This window comes from Cicer arietinum, chromosome 6, assembly GCF_000331145.2.
Source record: "Cicer arietinum cultivar CDC Frontier isolate Library 1 chromosome 6, Cicar.CDCFrontier_v2.0, whole genome shotgun sequence".
Classification (NCBI taxonomy): Eukaryota; Viridiplantae; Streptophyta; class Magnoliopsida; order Fabales; family Fabaceae; genus Cicer; species Cicer arietinum.
This window is the reverse complement of record NC_021165.2, coordinates 27,529,884-27,547,736: the sequence shown is the minus strand read 5'-3', so window position 1 is coordinate 27,547,736 and position 17,853 is coordinate 27,529,884. Positions and strand designations below refer to the sequence as shown.

Genomic DNA, 17,853 nt, shown 5'->3' with positions numbered 1-17,853 from the left:
ATTGGGTCCAAAATACTTCTTGCTACAGCACTTCCTCGGCAAATCTTAAAAAAATATTAAGTACCAATAATTGAAACTATCACGGTAAACAAAATAGTAAGAGCGTTAAGATGAGATATTACAGATCTTTTTCTGCTTAATCAATAATCTCAAGTTTGAATTCATCCCTTAAAATGCTGCATCGTAAGAAATGTTAAGAGAAAGTTTTGCCGCTCTCATTGTTCTTTTGTTCGAAAGATTCATTTTTTGAGTTGCGTGCAGGATATTCAATTTAAACTAAAACAAAAAACAAATGGGACACAAATACCATTGAACTGTCTTGAAAATCCAAAAAGATGTAAGAAATACAAAGCCATTTACCAACATATAAAATGTTTTAAGTTTGAAATATGTCTGAGTCAATATCTTGTATCTAATACCAAAAACATAGGAAATAAAACAGGACATTACAAAACAGCATCAGACAATGGAACATCAACCTAAGCAGTGTCTGTTGCAGGTTGAGTGACACCAGATTTCACTAAAAGCTTAGTAAGAGACTCTGGTGAGCAAACATCATACTTAACTTTTCCAGAAGGTGAAAGATAAACCTCTGCAAGTTCAAGTTTATCCGACGTAAGACTTGTACTATCCATAGTTTTACTTAAAACCTTCAATGCAAGTTGCACAGCTTCTTCTCTACTGATATCGTCTTTATAGTCCTGTTTTAGTATCGACTGTGCAGCTTGGTTGTTTGCACCGATAGCTCCAGCTTTCCAGCCACCGTAATTTCCACTCGGGTCACTCATGTAAAGCTGAAAGCCGAAGTTTTTGTCCCATCCTGCAAACAGGAACGAGACTCCGAATGGTCGGAGACCGCCGAATTGGGTGTAACCTTGTTTAGTATCGCAGAGAGATTGAACTAACTGTTCAACTGGCATTGGCTCTTGATATGCGAAAGTGTAGCGTTGTGCTTGGACTCTGGCTGTGTTGATTAGGATGTTGGCGTCGGACATTATTCCGGCGACAGCACAAGCAACGTGGTCATCGATTTTGTACATTTTCTCGGTTGATGTTGAGGTTTGTAGCAGCTTAGACGTTACCTTCTTTTCACCAACTAGGACAACTCCGTCTTTTGATAAGATTCCTATTGCAGTACCAGCGTTCCCGATGGCCTCCATTGCATACTCAACTTGGTAAAGACGTCCTTCTGGGGAGAAGATTGTTGTGCGGCTATCATATCTTCGAGACATTTTGATTTCTGAACAATTTATTCAATGCAAAGTAGCAGGCACAGAAAATGAAAGGAATTAATAATGTATTTCATAGTTTAAAATTGAACAAAAAAAGGGAAAGAAAGAGTTAACATTCAAATACTTTTTTGTTTCTCTATATATGCCTGAAAGATCAGCAAAAACTTTTGAATATTTTACACAAACATCAATCGATTGACAATATAGGCAATTAGGCATATTTATGACTTCACAAAATAACATAAACAGTCTTGACATGAGAGATATTTATATTAGAGAAAACCTGTCATATTTAGGCATAGGAGTAAAACAAAAGGATAAACATTATAACAGAAACATCATTGAATTCAAAAGAGTACACAACACACAAATCTGGTATGGTAGATGCACTTCGCTACCAGCCTTAAAGCCAAGGCTCTCTATGAGGAAACAATTCTTAGCCTTACACACAAGATATCTCGTATTCCGCAAGAAACTGTCCCAAGCAATGTTATCGATGACATTTGGCGGACAGCCAAAAATATGCGATATCCACCATAAAACGCTATGGCGCTACCATCCTTCACAAACTGACCATTGCGGTTTTTAAAATATCTGCCACCGTAATCCTCCATGGCACTGCTATGGTCGATATTTGACAACACTAGTCCCAAGAACCCTCTATTACACAGTTAAAGTAGATAACTGTTCCACTAAATAACTCCCAGAATACTATTACTGACTAATTATTTTCATATTTCTCCTAAGAGTATACAGGTCATGTTTTAGGCTTATTTCCTGCATGATCCAACACTTGACCCACATTCTGACTTTTGTGCTCGAACGCAACGGTCGGGACACTTGAGGCCATTGTGGCTTTATATTTTCACTTTGAGCTCTACCCTATTTCACATGCTATAAAGGATAGGGAAGTGAGAGCACTTGATATGCCCCTATGCATACAGACATAAGAATATCAAAAGTACCAAGGTATATATATCAAAGTTCATTTAGGCATACTGAATGTTTATACCTTAACTTTCTATGACATTGTCAAATAAGTACTCTTAACAAAAAGAAGCTGAAGATAAGTGATAAACTTGAAAATGGAAATCCAATATTCACAAGAAATTGAGAAGTGAGAAGCACGAAAGTGGAAACGCAAGAATGGTAAGAACCTCGAAAAAAACTTTTAGTGGAGAAGTTACACAAGGTAGAGATATGGTAAGAACCTAGAAAATGTCAAAAAAACTGTTTTTATTATTTCGAATAATGCATCTTCATTAACTGACATTTCATCTTCTCTCCATAACAATAGTTTACTTCAAAAGCATCTTATCAAGATAAAATAAACACACATTTTAGAAAATGAAAACAAAAAATGTCCTCACAGAGTAAATAACCCCTTAATGGTCCATAAAAAGGAAGTTTCTAAATGAAAACACAAAGCAATTTAACCAATGAAGTAATGTTTCCAGACACCAAATACCAATGTTGTCAAATAGTAGCTACAACATAATAATAGCATAGCAAAATTTGGACAAAACGCTATTGTTCTATCACACGCGATTTAGTACAAAGTGTTGTTAAATTGCGGTTATAGCAACGCCATAACTTTGTACCATAGCAGAATCTGAACAAACCACTATTCTCAACCCTCTGCGATTATTAACAACATTGTCATATACTCACGAGCCAAATCCATTCCTACCTAACAAAATGGAATCTCCTCTATTTTCCCACAAAAAATGCAAAATGCAAAAGAAAATACTCAAAATATTTGCCTACACGAACACTTCAAATTAAAGATATGTCTAGTATCTCACGCGTGTCAGATACAACTATATTCGATCACTTTCATTTTCTAATATTGATTGTGTCAATGTTATGTTTAGTGTTATTGTTAAAGAGTCAAAATTATCAAGAATTAACATCAAATAGAAGGCAGAAACAAAATGAACAAGTTAAATAAATAATTAATCAGCATAATCTAAACTAATCATCATAACAAGGGGGGTGAGAAAAGAAATTTGAGGAGTAAGGTAAAACTTACACGAAATTAGAGGCAGACGACGACGAGAAGAGAAAATGAAGAAACTTGGAAAGGGGGATTCAATACATACTTGACTCGCACACCCTCTTCAACACGAAATCTTTTTTTTTTTGACACAACACGAAATTTTTTAAGAGAGACATTTTCCCTTTCTTTCTTTTTTTTTTTTAATAAAAAATAACAAATAGAGAAAAGGGATAGGAAAAGTTAGTGGAGGTAAAATATGTGTGTTTTTTTTTTAATCAGTAACATATGTGTTTTAACATTTATAAATGTATCGTTGAATAATTTTTTTTAAACGTAATATTAATTAAAATTGAATTTTCATTAATATTATTTTTGTTTAGATATATTTTTTAAAAATTTTGTTTTACAAAATTAAATTTATTTAAATTATATAATTAAATATATTTTCAAATGTGTATTTATTAAAAATAATATATATTTTATTATAATATAACATGAATTTTGTAGTTAATAGTAAAATGCATAGAAAGTTTTTTTTTTTAAATTGTGAAATAGACAATACAAAAGTAATCATTTATGGTTAAACATAGATTTCCAATAAAATTAAGTTTCTAGAATTAATTTTTAAGTGAACTCAAACATATTGTTAAATCACTTCTCTATTATAAAATTACATTTAGAGGTGTAAATTAAATACCAAACATACTCAAATTAGTTTACATTGACATCTAATAAAAAAATAAGTATTTGGTAGTTATTTTTGAAAAATCGATAACAATATAAGCTGATATAGTAATATAAAATATTTTCATTAGATAAGAATGTAAAACTATGTTAGTACATGTTCATTAAACCCTTTAAAAAAAATTACATTCTTTGTCTTATTACTCCTTCCAAGATTAACGTGGCCTTAGGATTTTTCAAAACATATTTTTTTTTTTTTGTCTCTAATTATAAATGTTTCATTTGAGTTGTGTGATACAATTGAAAAAAAAATAGTTATGTTAATTTTGATGATCAAATGACTTTTATTTACTAAAATATTCGTATTAATCATAGTTAGTAAAGTAGTTAAATGAATTGATAGACAATAAATATGAATGTATGGAAAAAAATTTAATATTTGATTGATAATATAAAGAGATATGTAATTTGAGAATAATAAATATTACAAATGAAATATTTAACATAAGATAAACAAATAAAGTATTAAGAAAGAAAGAGGGTGAATGAATGAAAGAAACTTTTATTTGAGTGTGAACCAATGCATTACATGATCTTATGAATGAAAGAAATTGCTTGTGCGACCATTCAAATAGGAGTTTTATTATTATTAAAAATTGTTATAATTAAAAATAATTATAATTAAATTAAAAATAAATAAAAATAAATAAAAATAATTAAAAATAATTATAATTAAAATAGGAAATTAATATTATAACTATTAAAAGTAATTAAAATTAACAACAGTAAATTATATTATAAATTTAAAAGAAAATACATTAATAAGAAAAATTACATTAATAACATGAAACAAAATACATTAAATTAAAATAGGAAATTAATATTATAAATTTCAAAATAAATACATTAAATAAAAGTTATACATCAAATTATTCTCAAACTATTCTCATAATAAGCTGAGATTGTTTCTATTTCAAGTTTGGTTCCTATAGTAAGTGTTTGCATAACCAACACAGGAGTTGATTGTAAAATTTTTCCCAATTGTCATAAATTTATTCGATTGATTTATTTTTTCTCTTCCAAGTCTTTCTATAAGTAACGGCGTAGTTGTGCAAAACCTGAATCTTAGCAATAATGACCTATTTTAATGTATTTTTATTTATAATTTGATGTATAATTTTTATTTAATGTATTTTTTTAAAATTTATAATATTAATTTCCTAATTTAATTTAATGTATTTTGTTTCATGTTATTAATGTAATTTTTCTTATTAAAATATTTTCTTTTAAATTTATAATATAATTTACTATTTTTAATTTTAATTACTTTTAATAGTTATAATATTAATTTCCTATTTTAACTTTAATTATTTTTAATTTAATTTTAATTATTTTTACTTATTTTTAATTTAAGTATAATTATTTTTAATTATAACAATTTTTAATAATAATAACAATAATAATAATAATAATAATATTAATGTATTAATATTATTATTATTATTATTTGAAAAAACCCTTTGGGAGGTCGCATCCCCAGCCAGCGACCTCCTACTAGGGGAAAAAAAACTCCTCTTTGGTTGGTCGCACTCCAGAAAGCGATTTCCTGTTAGCTCAAAAAAGTAGGATATTTTGGTATGTGATTTTAAAAGTGGGGCATTTTAGTTACAAATCCTAAAAACTAGGATATACTGGTAAAAATTCCAAATAGTCATCCACCTATGAATGAAGTTCAGAAACTCTAAAATTATGGACGTATCAGATACGTATTTGATATTGATACATTATAGATATGTATCTTAAAAATACCAAAATTATTATTTTTATTTTTTAAGAATAATTTATATGATACTTCATCTTACAGATATATATTTTATGAAAGAAATCAAAATAAGAATAATTTATATGATACTTCATCTCGCATTAATGGAAATGTACATGATCCACTTGAAGATGATGTTGGAATTATTAAATTAAAAAATTGTCTTTTGATCAATGAGAATTTGAAACCATATTTTTTTATGGATGATGGTATTAAGTGACGAGACAATGAAGACCCTGTAAAATATAAAAAATTTGATTTTAGTTCTAACAAAATAAATTTTTTAGTTTAAGTCCCTACAAAATGCAAACGGTTTTGTTTTAGTTCTTAATACTTAATATAGTTAGTTTTTTGTTTAAATATGTATTTGGTCCCTGCAAATATATCACTTTTTGATTTTAGTACTTGTAAGTTTTTTTGTTTGGATTTAGTCCATGTAAAATCAGAGACAACCGACTTTGATCCCTAATATCAAATGAATTTTTCAAAAACCCTTAAACCCTTCTTTAAATTTTATTTATAAAATAACACTAATTGATAACATTAAAGACTTTAATTTTTAATATTTCATAAAATATGATGTGTTGACATGTATTTATAGGCCCACGTGTAATGACATTTTATCAGCTCTTTTTTTAGGGACCAAAACCGATTGTCTTTAATTTTACAAGAACTACATCCAAACATAAAAACTTACAAGGACTAAAATCAGAAAGTGGTATATTTGTAGGGACTAAAGACATGTTTAAACCTTAATTTTTTAATGATTGAGTAGTTAATGACTTTAAACTTAGTCCTACAAAATCTAAGAAAATTTGGTTTTGGTCCCAGCAAAAAAAAAAAAAAAATTGGTTTAGGTCATACAAAAGCCAAGAAATTTAATTTTAGTTCTTACATAATAAATAAATTTGTTTAATTTCCATAGACAGTTTTATAATACGTTATAATCAATGTACCATAACAATTATCATTTTTATTTAGAAGATTTAAGAAAAATTAATTTTGACTAATTGATTAATGACAAATATTTGTTTTGTGTATGGTTATATGTTCCACCAACTTTTTTAGTGATTTATTTTCTAATAAACAACTTAAAAAGATTATAGTTAGTGTATTATAGTTATTTAAGATTAGTATTTTATTAATATCTTCAACATAAAAAGAAGAACATTTATAATACAATAACTATAACTTTTTTCACACTTCAGTTTTTCACATTTTTCTTCTTCTAAAAATGAATCGCAAAATAAGTTGTTGAAACATATAATTCATACACAAAACAAATATTTGTCTTTAATCAATTAGTTCAATTATTATTTTATGTTTTCTAAAAAACAAATGACAATAATTATAATATACTAAATACAAATGTATTATAAAATCCATGCACGAACAAATGTTCTTCAATAAAGAATTAGTTAAAATTAAGTTTCTTTTTAATATGGTCAACATAAAAATAAGAACAATTATAATACCCTAACCATAATTTTTCCACATTGTTTGTTTGGAAATGGTCAAAATTAATATTTTTATATATCTTATAAATAAAAATGAGAATAATTATAATACACTAATTATAATTTATTATAAAAAAACGTAGCTAGGAGTACAACAAACTTTTTTATTATGTAGGGACTAAAATTAAATTTCTTGTATTTTGTAGGGACTAATTTTTTTTTCTTTTGCAATGACTGAAACCAAATTTCTTGGATTTTGTAGGGACTAAGTTAAAAGTCATTAATTACTCAACCATTAAAAGACTAACGGTATTAAGCATTACAGACTAAAATAAAAATGTTTGCATTTTACAGATACTTAAACTAAAAAATTTATTTTGCCGAGATTAAAATCAATTTTTTTGCATTTTGCAGGGACTAATTGTATATTTAAGCATAAATTCTTTTAATGACACTTTTGTTAATATCCTAACACACGAATTAAAAATATAGGCTAAATTGCACATGTGGTCTTTTAACTTAATTTTAGTTAACGTTTTAGTCATTTATAATGTCAATTTCATCAAATAATGCCAATTTCATCAAAGATTTAAGTTATGAATTTGATTAAATTTGTATTTTATTGAAGTGATAATGAATTTTGTGGGGTTTGTTTGAAAATTTAGATGGTTTTTTTGAATTTTTGTAAAAAAAAAAATCACAACATTGTTGACATTTTAAAACATAAAATTTCAAATTGTCACTTAAAATTAAAATAAAAGATCAACTTGAAAAAAAATAAATAAAACACTAAAATGTTAACTGAAATTAAATTAAGGAACCGCAGATGCAATTTAATCAAAAATATATTATGAAATTTATTATCATTATGGTTATATTTTAATGAAGAATCATCAATATCTATTTTTTTACCAATATACTACATATATTAATTTTTAAAATAAAAAATTTACTAGCATATATAAGTCGTATAGTATCAAAAAATTCCTTTATCCGTGTATCTGTATCGTACCTACACACGTATAATCATATTACATATCTAAGCTTCATAGCACTCACTCATATTTGAGTTTGAGTCACTACATGATGTTATGATAGTTTTCAAATCCATCCTATACCACTAAACCCTCCAATTTTCCAATCCCTCCATTTGGGTTGTATCCAATGGAATGGAGCTTTGGAATTATAAATGTTACCATTTTACTCTTATTTTATTTGTTTTACATTTTCCCTTCCTCTCCACAAACTACTTCACGTTTCTTCTATTACTCATTGTTGCTCATTTCTTCAAAACGTGTCGAATACCATCAATCTATCACGTTCTTTTTTACTGTCAACAAGATATTTTGTTTAATTTGTGCATTTTGTTCAATTTGTGCATCATATTTGTTCTTCGTTGTCGAATACTTATCGGTGTCTTTCTGTTTTGTTAAGTTAATTAGTGGCATTTGTTGTTACGTAGCTTAGTACTCTGAGAGGGTTTGTCATTCAGGGTTGTCGTGAAAACGAGTGCAAAATTATAGAAATAATATGTGTTATAATTGAGGGTAGAAATTGAATTTATTATTTCTCATTTTATTCCGTTCATTTTCCAAACAATGGAGTGGTAATTTTGTTCTATTACATTATAAAATATCTAAACAAGTTTATGTTTTGTTGCAGTATGTTCTATTCCATTATGTTCCATTATATTATGCTTGAGATCGGAGAGTAGAGGAAGAATGATGCACAATATGAGAAAGAAAATTTTGTTTCTTTTAAATTGAGAAGTTTGTAAAGTGAGAAAACTGATGGTTGATATTAGAACTATTTTGATTGGTCATGCATGTGCACTTAATATCAATCATTCATTTGATTACCAATGATTGACATTACTCATTTTATTTTTTAAAGTGAGTTGCTCACTTTAAAGAAGTCAAATTCAAGATCTCATAATTAATAAAGTGAAAATTTTCCAAGAACATAATGTATATTAGAAACCCACACATTTCTATTTGGATACAAAATTTCATTATCACTATTAAAATACTACTCCAATGAATGAGTATTAATATCCAAATAGAAAGTGTGTAAATTGCTAGTATACACCAATTTTTTAATGGGTGTAAATTAGAAAGCTCATGTGGGAGCTGCTAATTTATACACCCCTAAAAATTAGAGAGTGTATATTAACGGAGTTTTCTACCTTGCACCTCTAAAGAGTTCTAGGTAAAAAAATTCATATTAAACGATCTAAACACTTTCTATTTGGACACAAAAAACCACATTATCTCTTTTAAAAATACTACAATAAATGAGTATTAATGTTTAAGAAGAAAATGTGTAAGTTGTTAGTATACATCTTCTAAATTATATGTATGTGTAAATTTGCAACTCTTGTGAAATTGCTAATTTATACACCTAAAATAATAGAAGGGATATGTTAACAACCTACACACTTTTTATTTGGACACAAAATCTCAATATCTCTTTTAAAAATACTACTTAAATAAATGAGTATTAATGTTAAAAAATAGTATCAATCATAAGTGTCACTTTTAGTTTATAATGCGGTGAAAAGTATGGTAGAGTACAACAAATAGAAAAATAACCTAAGAGAAATATGACATTTAAAATTGAATGAATGGAAAAATGTTGATTAAGATTGGTGTAGAATGCACTTTATACAGTGATTCTAACTAAACTAACACACTGTAATTTATTTAATTTGTAACTATTATTAACCAACTTGTAACTACATTTGACAAAGTCCAGCTATATCTAATAAATTTCTAACAGTCTCCCTCATGTTTTTTGTGTGTAAAGATGAACATTTTCAACTTGAAATAAACAATACAATCCAAGATAAAGGAAAATACAGGGTAACTAATAAAAGAAAATTACAAAAAAAAAAAGAATACATGTTTTATTCACATTAGCTGTACGAGAAAAGTTAACGTAGAAGTAGTAGCAATCGAAGTACATAACTCATATAAGTCTTGGACTTACTTTTAGGCTCTTTTGAAAATCTTTCATTATATCCACAACATTTACTCCATTTAAATATAGAATCACAATCTTAGGTGATCTATCAATTTCAAATATGTCATTAACAAAAAATTAACTACCATAAAATATAAACATAGAGAGTGATAATTATTTAATTCCTCTATTTTAACTAATTCATAATTTTGGTCCCCCTATTTTTAATTTTGTAATTTTAATCCCTCAATTTTAACTAATTTGTAATTTTGGTCCTCATATTTCTAATTTCATAATTTTAATCCCCTATTTTAATTAATTCTTAAAATGAATTTTGTTTTGTAAAAAGGAAGTTTGTAGATCATAAGAATCACAACAGTCCATTTTTCAACTGCATGCAAATCATCTCAATAGGGGGTGCTATTTTAGTGTAAAATGTTCTAAACAAAATAATATCTTTCTAAAAACTAAAAATTGCCACTTCCACAATATGTAAATTATTTTGATTTTTTAATTTAAACAACTCATCACTTTAGAGAGATATCATATTAATTAAAATAAATCAGCACTACTGAAATTCAATCTCAGAGCATTAAACAAAATAAAAGTATTCCTCAACATCCTCAAGAAAATAGATCAACAACAGAAATAAACAGGTCACACATGTATACAAACATGAAATATCTAACCATGAGAATTGCAACAGCATCAACATCAACAACAAAGCCTTATCCCTCTAACTAAGGAGAATTGCAATGCAAATCAAGATGAAATATTCTTGTCAGAACTTAGTTTTTTTCTTTCTTTTCTATTTTACAAATTCAACATAACAACAATAGAGGTGTAACATAGACATAAACTATAAGTTCACACTTTAATCGCGCCAAACATTTCTCGATTCCTAAAAATGGCAACAATTGCAACATCTAATCTCTTCACTTAGTGGCTTGTGCGATAATATTACTCAAGGAACTGGCTTCCTCCTTAGCACTCTCCACCAATGAATCCTGATAGCCGATACCATACAAAATTGCATTATAGATAAACTGATTGAAGAATACAAACATATTTGAAAGAGAAAGACCATTGATACCTGTGCAGCTATCAATCGGGCAACAGTTTTTTTGCTCGACTCCTGAAGCTCACCGGCAATTAGAAGTTCATCAAGTATATAATAGGCCTTCCATGATTAAAAAACATAGAACAGATCAGAAGGGACAATAGTATTCCAAAAATAATGACAGGTGATATGCTCAATAAAACTTGTTTTGGATTTTGGACATATTCATTATAGTTGGACAGACCTTATGGAAGTTGAATATCAAGTCCAGTTCACAGACCTGCAAATTGACAAGTGACCATTATCAAATTAGAGTGACTATAGAGATTCATATATATTAAATCCCTAAAAAAGAGGGGAGTATTTCAAGCAGTATTCTTCTAAAGTCAACTTTTAATAGAACTTACACTGCCAAAATACCGATCAAGAATCTCCACAAAATGATGAATCATTTCAAGGACTTCCAATTCGTTGTCTTCATCATCAATACACATACAGAAATACAGACTAGCATACCTGCAGCAGATATTTATCATAACATAGTCAATTAAATATCAAGCCAAAAAGAAGAGTGCCTTGCAAAGGAGTAGCATTCATAATATATATTGTCACAATACCTTTTATAAACAACTTTATGTCCTCTCCACTCTACAAAGTTACAGAGCTTGGGAGCACGGCTAAGAATCACTCCACTGAGCTCACGGATTACCTTGTAAAGAAAAGATTAGATGTAAATACATATACCAGCAACAGTTATTGTGGAATGTGGTGTGCTCAACAATCAACATGCAATGACCGTCTTTATCACTATATATATACAAAATAAAAAAGAAAGGGAAGAAAATAACAAACTACCATAATAATGAAGTTAAAAAGGGTGTTAGTTACCTTACTTCTTTCCTTCTGAGTATAAGGTGAATACCATTTTGTGAGCCTGACCTTCCCTTGACGACTAATGAGAAGCACAAAGTGTATCTACATTTACGAAGAGGAATAAAACATGCATGTTAAAAATTGGAAATACTTTAATTATAACGCGCATACAATACATAATTGAAAATACATACTTAAAAAATACATACTTAAAAAATACAAACGACAACAAAATTCAAGTAATAGGGTATTATCCTAACTACAATGGTGAGAGAGGCACAGTCCTATCATTCATTATAAAATTGCCTAGAATTTCAATCAGACAACAAACATGCATACATACATGTATTCATTCCAAGTAAAAAATACAAGATGAAAATAACCTTCATCTTCATGATTGATAGTGACAGAAACCCAAAACATCAAAGAATGATACGATGCCATGTCATTCACTAGAAAGTGGGGTTACAACATGGAAAAAGTTAAGAGATAAGGCAGCCATGAATCATGCTAAGACATTGAAAAAGTTTAGGAATCCAGCAAGATACACATTGAACTATGATACAAACACATGAGAAAAGGAATGATGGAATGAGTTTTATTGATTGTAAATGGTAACAACGGTGAATACAAAGATAGTGAAACCAGAGCTGGGCTCCTACCAGAGAAAGATTCTCCTATGCCAATATTAACAATAAACGTGCATAACCAATTCTACACTACCCCTCTCAATAATACATTCCCTCTTCCTAACAGACTACCCTTTGATTTCAGGATCATTCCCAGCCTAACTAACTGCTGCTTCTCTTTACTCCCTTTGTAGACGGACCTGGGTTCCTTGCAGTCACTGACCACACGCATTCACGCGGCCAGTGACTGTCTAATTGAGATTGGACGGTTCAGATCTCCAATTCGGTAATTTTTGTTTTTAAAAAAATCAAAAACTGTTTGAGATTAAGACCGTCTAATCGAGATTGGACAGTCACGTAGTCACTGACTACGTGCAGTCAGTGACTGCACCATATCCATGCTTTGGGCCTCTGATTCTTACTTGACCCAAATCAAACTACAATTCAGTAAACCTCAACATGTTTAAGTCGATTAGAATCTAACATAATATTAATCAAACATTGTAGTTAGATGGTGACAACATGTAATATAACTAAGTTTAAATCATAATCAGAGCATAACCCTTAAAACAAATAAACACTGCAAAATCAAATGAAAAACAAAAGGTAAACTGAAAAACCAGAGTCAACAGTTGGGCAAATTAACCTAATTGCTTAACCACAACATGGTGTAGTGAGATTGAGATTTGATTTAATCTAACTAAAACTGAGAAAAGCTAATATTTGATTAATTAATCATTAAAATAAAGAAACAATTCGAAATCTGAAATGAAACAGAAACAGAAGGGAATGAGAATCACGAAATTGAATCATTCATAATAAGAAGCAACACATCATCATGAATAATAAACACTCGCCATTGATATTGATTTTGGCAAAAAGAGATCTCAAATTCTCAAATCCTTTCTGAATGTTACGATTCATTACCAGAGAGAAAGAGAGAGACAGAGAGAGAATTGAGATGAAGATGTGGGTCACTTGGAAAAGTTTGGCCCAACTAAACCCACTTTGTTTCCAATAATAAAATAAAATAAAACATTTTTTGGATAAATATTAAAAGCACCCTCCCTCTTTTTAGTTCAACACCTCCCTCCCTCTTTTTAGTTTAACATCTCCCCTCCCATCTTCTTCACGCAATTCAGAGCATTTGTGTTTTACAGATATGATAGTTATAAAATAATTATTAATGTTATTTTAAATGAAAAATTATTTTTGAACATTTGAGTTTTCTGTGTATATTTAAATAATAATCCCTCTTTGAAATTTATGTATTTGTTCCGCTTTTTTGTAATGAAGTTCCTATTATTTTCAACTTTCTTTTCACCTATTATTTTTAACTATCGTATTATGTATCAAAATTTCTACCAAGGAACTTTTGCCTATTATTTAATGACTTTCTATTATTATTATTATTTGATAAAAACAAAACCATTGTTTTCGCGATTCGATGGATACCAGCACAATATATCTGCAATTAGGGGTAAAAATCTGCACTACGAATATAGATAACAGACGCAGAAACTTTTTTCTTACTAAAAAATATGAGATTTATTATTGACTTTTAGAATCAAACCCATAAGAAAGAGGCTTAGTTGTACTTGGGCCTATAATTACGAAATCAAATCAACATAAAATATGAATCCATTGGGGAATTAAAATGGACAAATCTACTTATACTTCTAACCCTATTTTATTTTAATGAAATTTTTTTTAAAAAGAAAAGTGACAAACGGTCGGGTTCAGACGGATTCAGATCTAAATATCCAATCCAGCCCAAACTGTGGTTGTCAGACTAAGGCCTATTTTCGACTGTTTTTATCTCGGGTTTGTTGATATGCGGGTCACAGGTTTAGTTGGTTTTGCGGGTCGGGTTACCGGTTTCAATATGTATGGAATTTGAAAATTGTGGTCCAATTAACAACAAATTTATCTATGAAGATTTTTCATAAAACAGTGGTTTACATTTTATTTATATGGACCATAAGATAATTTAACTTAAGCCCCATTTTTTAAAACAATAGTTTACATCAACTATCATTCAAAATAAAAATTGACTTATAAACATAAAGGATCAATAGAATAGATTAACAGGACCATCAATTAAGAACATATTAGGACTTCATCTTTGGTAACAAACCTAAATAATATGGAAAACCTAAACAGGGCCATGCTATTCAGGATTTCATCCAAATCAAAAGCTTGCCAACATCACCCAGAATGAGTCAAACTTTATAATTACAGTCATATGGAAAAGTAATTATATTTTACAGTCATCCAGAAGTATTTAAATAAATATATATATATTTCAATCCAAATCTATTAATAAACATAGTAAAGCAATATTTTGGAGCTTGATGACCAATTTGCATATGGCTGATGCTGCAGTAGTTGTACGTATAACAAAAATGAAATTAATTTCATAAGAATATCAAGAATATAACCTAATGTTAAATAAATTAGAATACATCAACATAAATATATAAAGTTTAAACTATAACCTTGAAATTCAACTCCCCAAATGTGAGATAACAACCACTTCGAAGTTGAAAATGAACGGTTGAAAATGAACCACTGCTAATTCTCTTGCCACTAGCATATTGGAAAAATAAAAGCTTGAGTACAACATATTCATAGCCAATTAAGTTCTTCTTATATCAGTTTAAATACTAAATAGAATCTAACTAGTTGATAACCAATTAAGTTCTCATTCTATCTTTAAATACAACTAACCAGTTCATAACCAATTAAGTTTTCATTTTATAAACTTAAATACAACATAATCAATTTATATTATAGTCTAAACTACTAAGTAGGGCTGAACAATAATACTAATTACTAAGTTAACAATAATACAAATTTCAATAAGTTATAAATAATATCAAACTCAACTAAATTTTCAATTACAAACTCAATTAAAATTTAATGATACATAAAAAATAATCAAGGCAGTAACTTACTCTTTCACATGTGGAAACATGAGTAAATTTGTGTGGTTTCCAATAGTGATGTTCATTTAACAGCTGGTGACAATCAAACACAAAATTAGTACCCAATAATTCAGACATTTCAGTAAATATAATCAGTTCATAACCAATTAAGTTCTCTTTATATCAGTTTAAATACTAAATACAGCCTAGCAAGTTGATAATCAATTAAATTATCATTTTATCTACCAACACAACATAACCAGTTCATAACCAATTAAGTTCTCATTCTATCAATTTAGATACAACATAATCAGTTCACATTATAATCTAAACTATTAAGTATGGCAGAACAATAATGCTAATTACTAAGTTAAAAAAATATCAAGTCAGTAACTTACCCTTTCACATGTGGAAACATGAGTAAATTTGTGTGGTTCTTAATAGTGAAGTTCATTTAAACGTTGGTGACAATCAAACACAAAATTAGTACCAAATAATTCAAAAAATTTAGTAAATATAACTCATAAGTCCAATATATAGAAACCCACCAATTATCAAGCATGAACCACACATACAAACATTGCTAGCAGTAAGCAACCAACCCAACAAACATCAGCAAATCATGTTCAAAACGATGTCACGCAAGCGCAATTTTCAGCCAAAACATCATCCTCAAAATACAGGCATGTGTTGTGCAAGTATAAGTCATATATGACTTCAAAAAACTCAAAAAATCTGAAATATGAAACCTACATGTAATTAAATAAAACTGAATTAGCATTATAAAATATCACTTACATACTTTATAAATAAAACATACGTATAATTTTTCTTACTTAAAAAACTTAAGCAGGCCCAAGAGCAGTTGTTCCGTCAATAATAGACCCTTGCCTTCCACTACTAGTTATTGAGCCTTGTTGAAGTTCTACAGTGAATAAACAATTTAAATTAAAAGCTAATTTACAATAACAAGAAATAGTCTAATTAAAGAAGTACATATGCATATTACACAACCTGTCACAACATTCTCTGATATCTCAAAATCTTCTGTCAAAATAAGGTCTTTAAAGTATGAGAAAGAGGGCTTCAACCAGTTCTGAGTGCATATCAAAGCTTCTGCTATTTTTGGGCTCAAAGAGCTCCTATAAGTGTCCAAAACCCTTCCATCTGTGCTGAATGCACTCTCAGAAGCTACAGTTGACACTGGTGTGGCCAAAATTTCTCTTACCATTGCTGCCAAAATATGGTAACGAGCAGTGTTTTGCTTCCACCAAATCAAAATGTCAAACTTATCACAATCTACTGAACAAGTGTCACTTAAGTACCTCTCAAGTTCGTTTTGTTTATCAATAGAATCCTTTTCTTTTAAGTGTTGTTTAAAGGCATCTACCCGTGCAAAAAATGATGGATTTTTAGGCGGGGTAGATTGTTCAACAGATCGGACATCAATAGATACAACACTACGATCATGGGCAGATTTGTACCAAGTATACAATTTCATTAAACTGTCCTTAATATTTCCAGCCTTCACCTTACCAACGTCCTCACCATACATGTTATCAAAAGTCCACTCAATATACCTTAATTTATAACGAGGATCACATATCACTCCAAAATAAAGAAAACGATTGATTTTTTCAATGTCACCTCAATATTTATCATATTTTCCCTTCATATACGAACCCATTACAGCCACAATAGTATTCAGGTTCATTGATGTTTTGTCAAGCTCACATTGAATAGAAGCCAAGTTATGAAAAGCTGTGTGCAAAGATACTTGTTGCGACGATGAAAAAACCTTTGTCGCTTCAAAGAAAATCTTTAAAAATCCAACAAATGCTCGAATTCTTTCCCAATCATCAGAAGTAGGAGGACCAGCAACCCCAAACCAAGTCAAATACCCAGAATCCTCACTCTCTAATTTATCAAAAGCTGCTTGATACTTTTCAGCAGCTTCCAACATCATGTATGTTGAATTCCACCTTGTGGAAACATCAAGACTAAGAAGTTTTTTATATGTTATATTACAAATATCAATGCATTCCTTAAACTTCAAAGCTCTTTGTGGAGAAGAACAGACAAACCTAACTGCATTTCGAATGCTACGAATAGATAAATCTTGTTCTGTTAAGCCATCTTGGACTACTAGGTTCAAGATATGGGCGCAACACCTCATATGAAAATAATCCCCTTCACCCATCAGTCCATT

The 17,853-nt window shown here is 29.1% G+C and overlaps 2 protein-coding genes and 1 pseudogene across 2 annotated transcripts; all 3 read right to left on the bottom strand.

Annotated features, from left to right (window-relative positions):
- Positions 1-336: 336 nt before the first annotated feature.
- Positions 337-3,422, bottom strand: LOC101499718 (proteasome subunit alpha type-4). Its single transcript, XM_004506746.4, has 2 exons — positions 3,265-3,422; positions 337-1,240 (listed from the first exon to the last, which is right to left on the bottom strand). Exon 2 carries the CDS (start codon positions 1,230-1,232, stop codon positions 480-482), a length of 753 nt encoding a protein of 250 aa, XP_004506803.1. The 5' UTR covers positions 1,233-1,240; positions 3,265-3,422; the 3' UTR covers positions 337-479.
- Positions 3,423-10,727: 7,305 nt separating this feature from the next.
- Positions 10,728-13,714, bottom strand: LOC101500030 (AP-1 complex subunit sigma-1). Its single transcript, XM_004506748.4, has 7 exons — positions 13,575-13,714; positions 12,104-12,190; positions 11,833-11,924; positions 11,623-11,731; positions 11,460-11,495; positions 11,249-11,335; positions 10,728-11,162 (listed from the first exon to the last, which is right to left on the bottom strand). The coding sequence occupies exons 1-7, from the start codon at positions 13,575-13,577 to the stop codon at positions 11,091-11,093; spliced, it is 486 nt and encodes a 161-aa protein (XP_004506805.1). The 5' UTR covers positions 13,578-13,714; the 3' UTR covers positions 10,728-11,090.
- Positions 13,715-16,489: 2,775 nt separating this feature from the next.
- Positions 16,490-17,853, bottom strand: part of LOC140920919 (zinc finger BED domain-containing protein RICESLEEPER 1-like) — a 2,658-nt pseudogene continuing 1,294 nt past the window's right edge.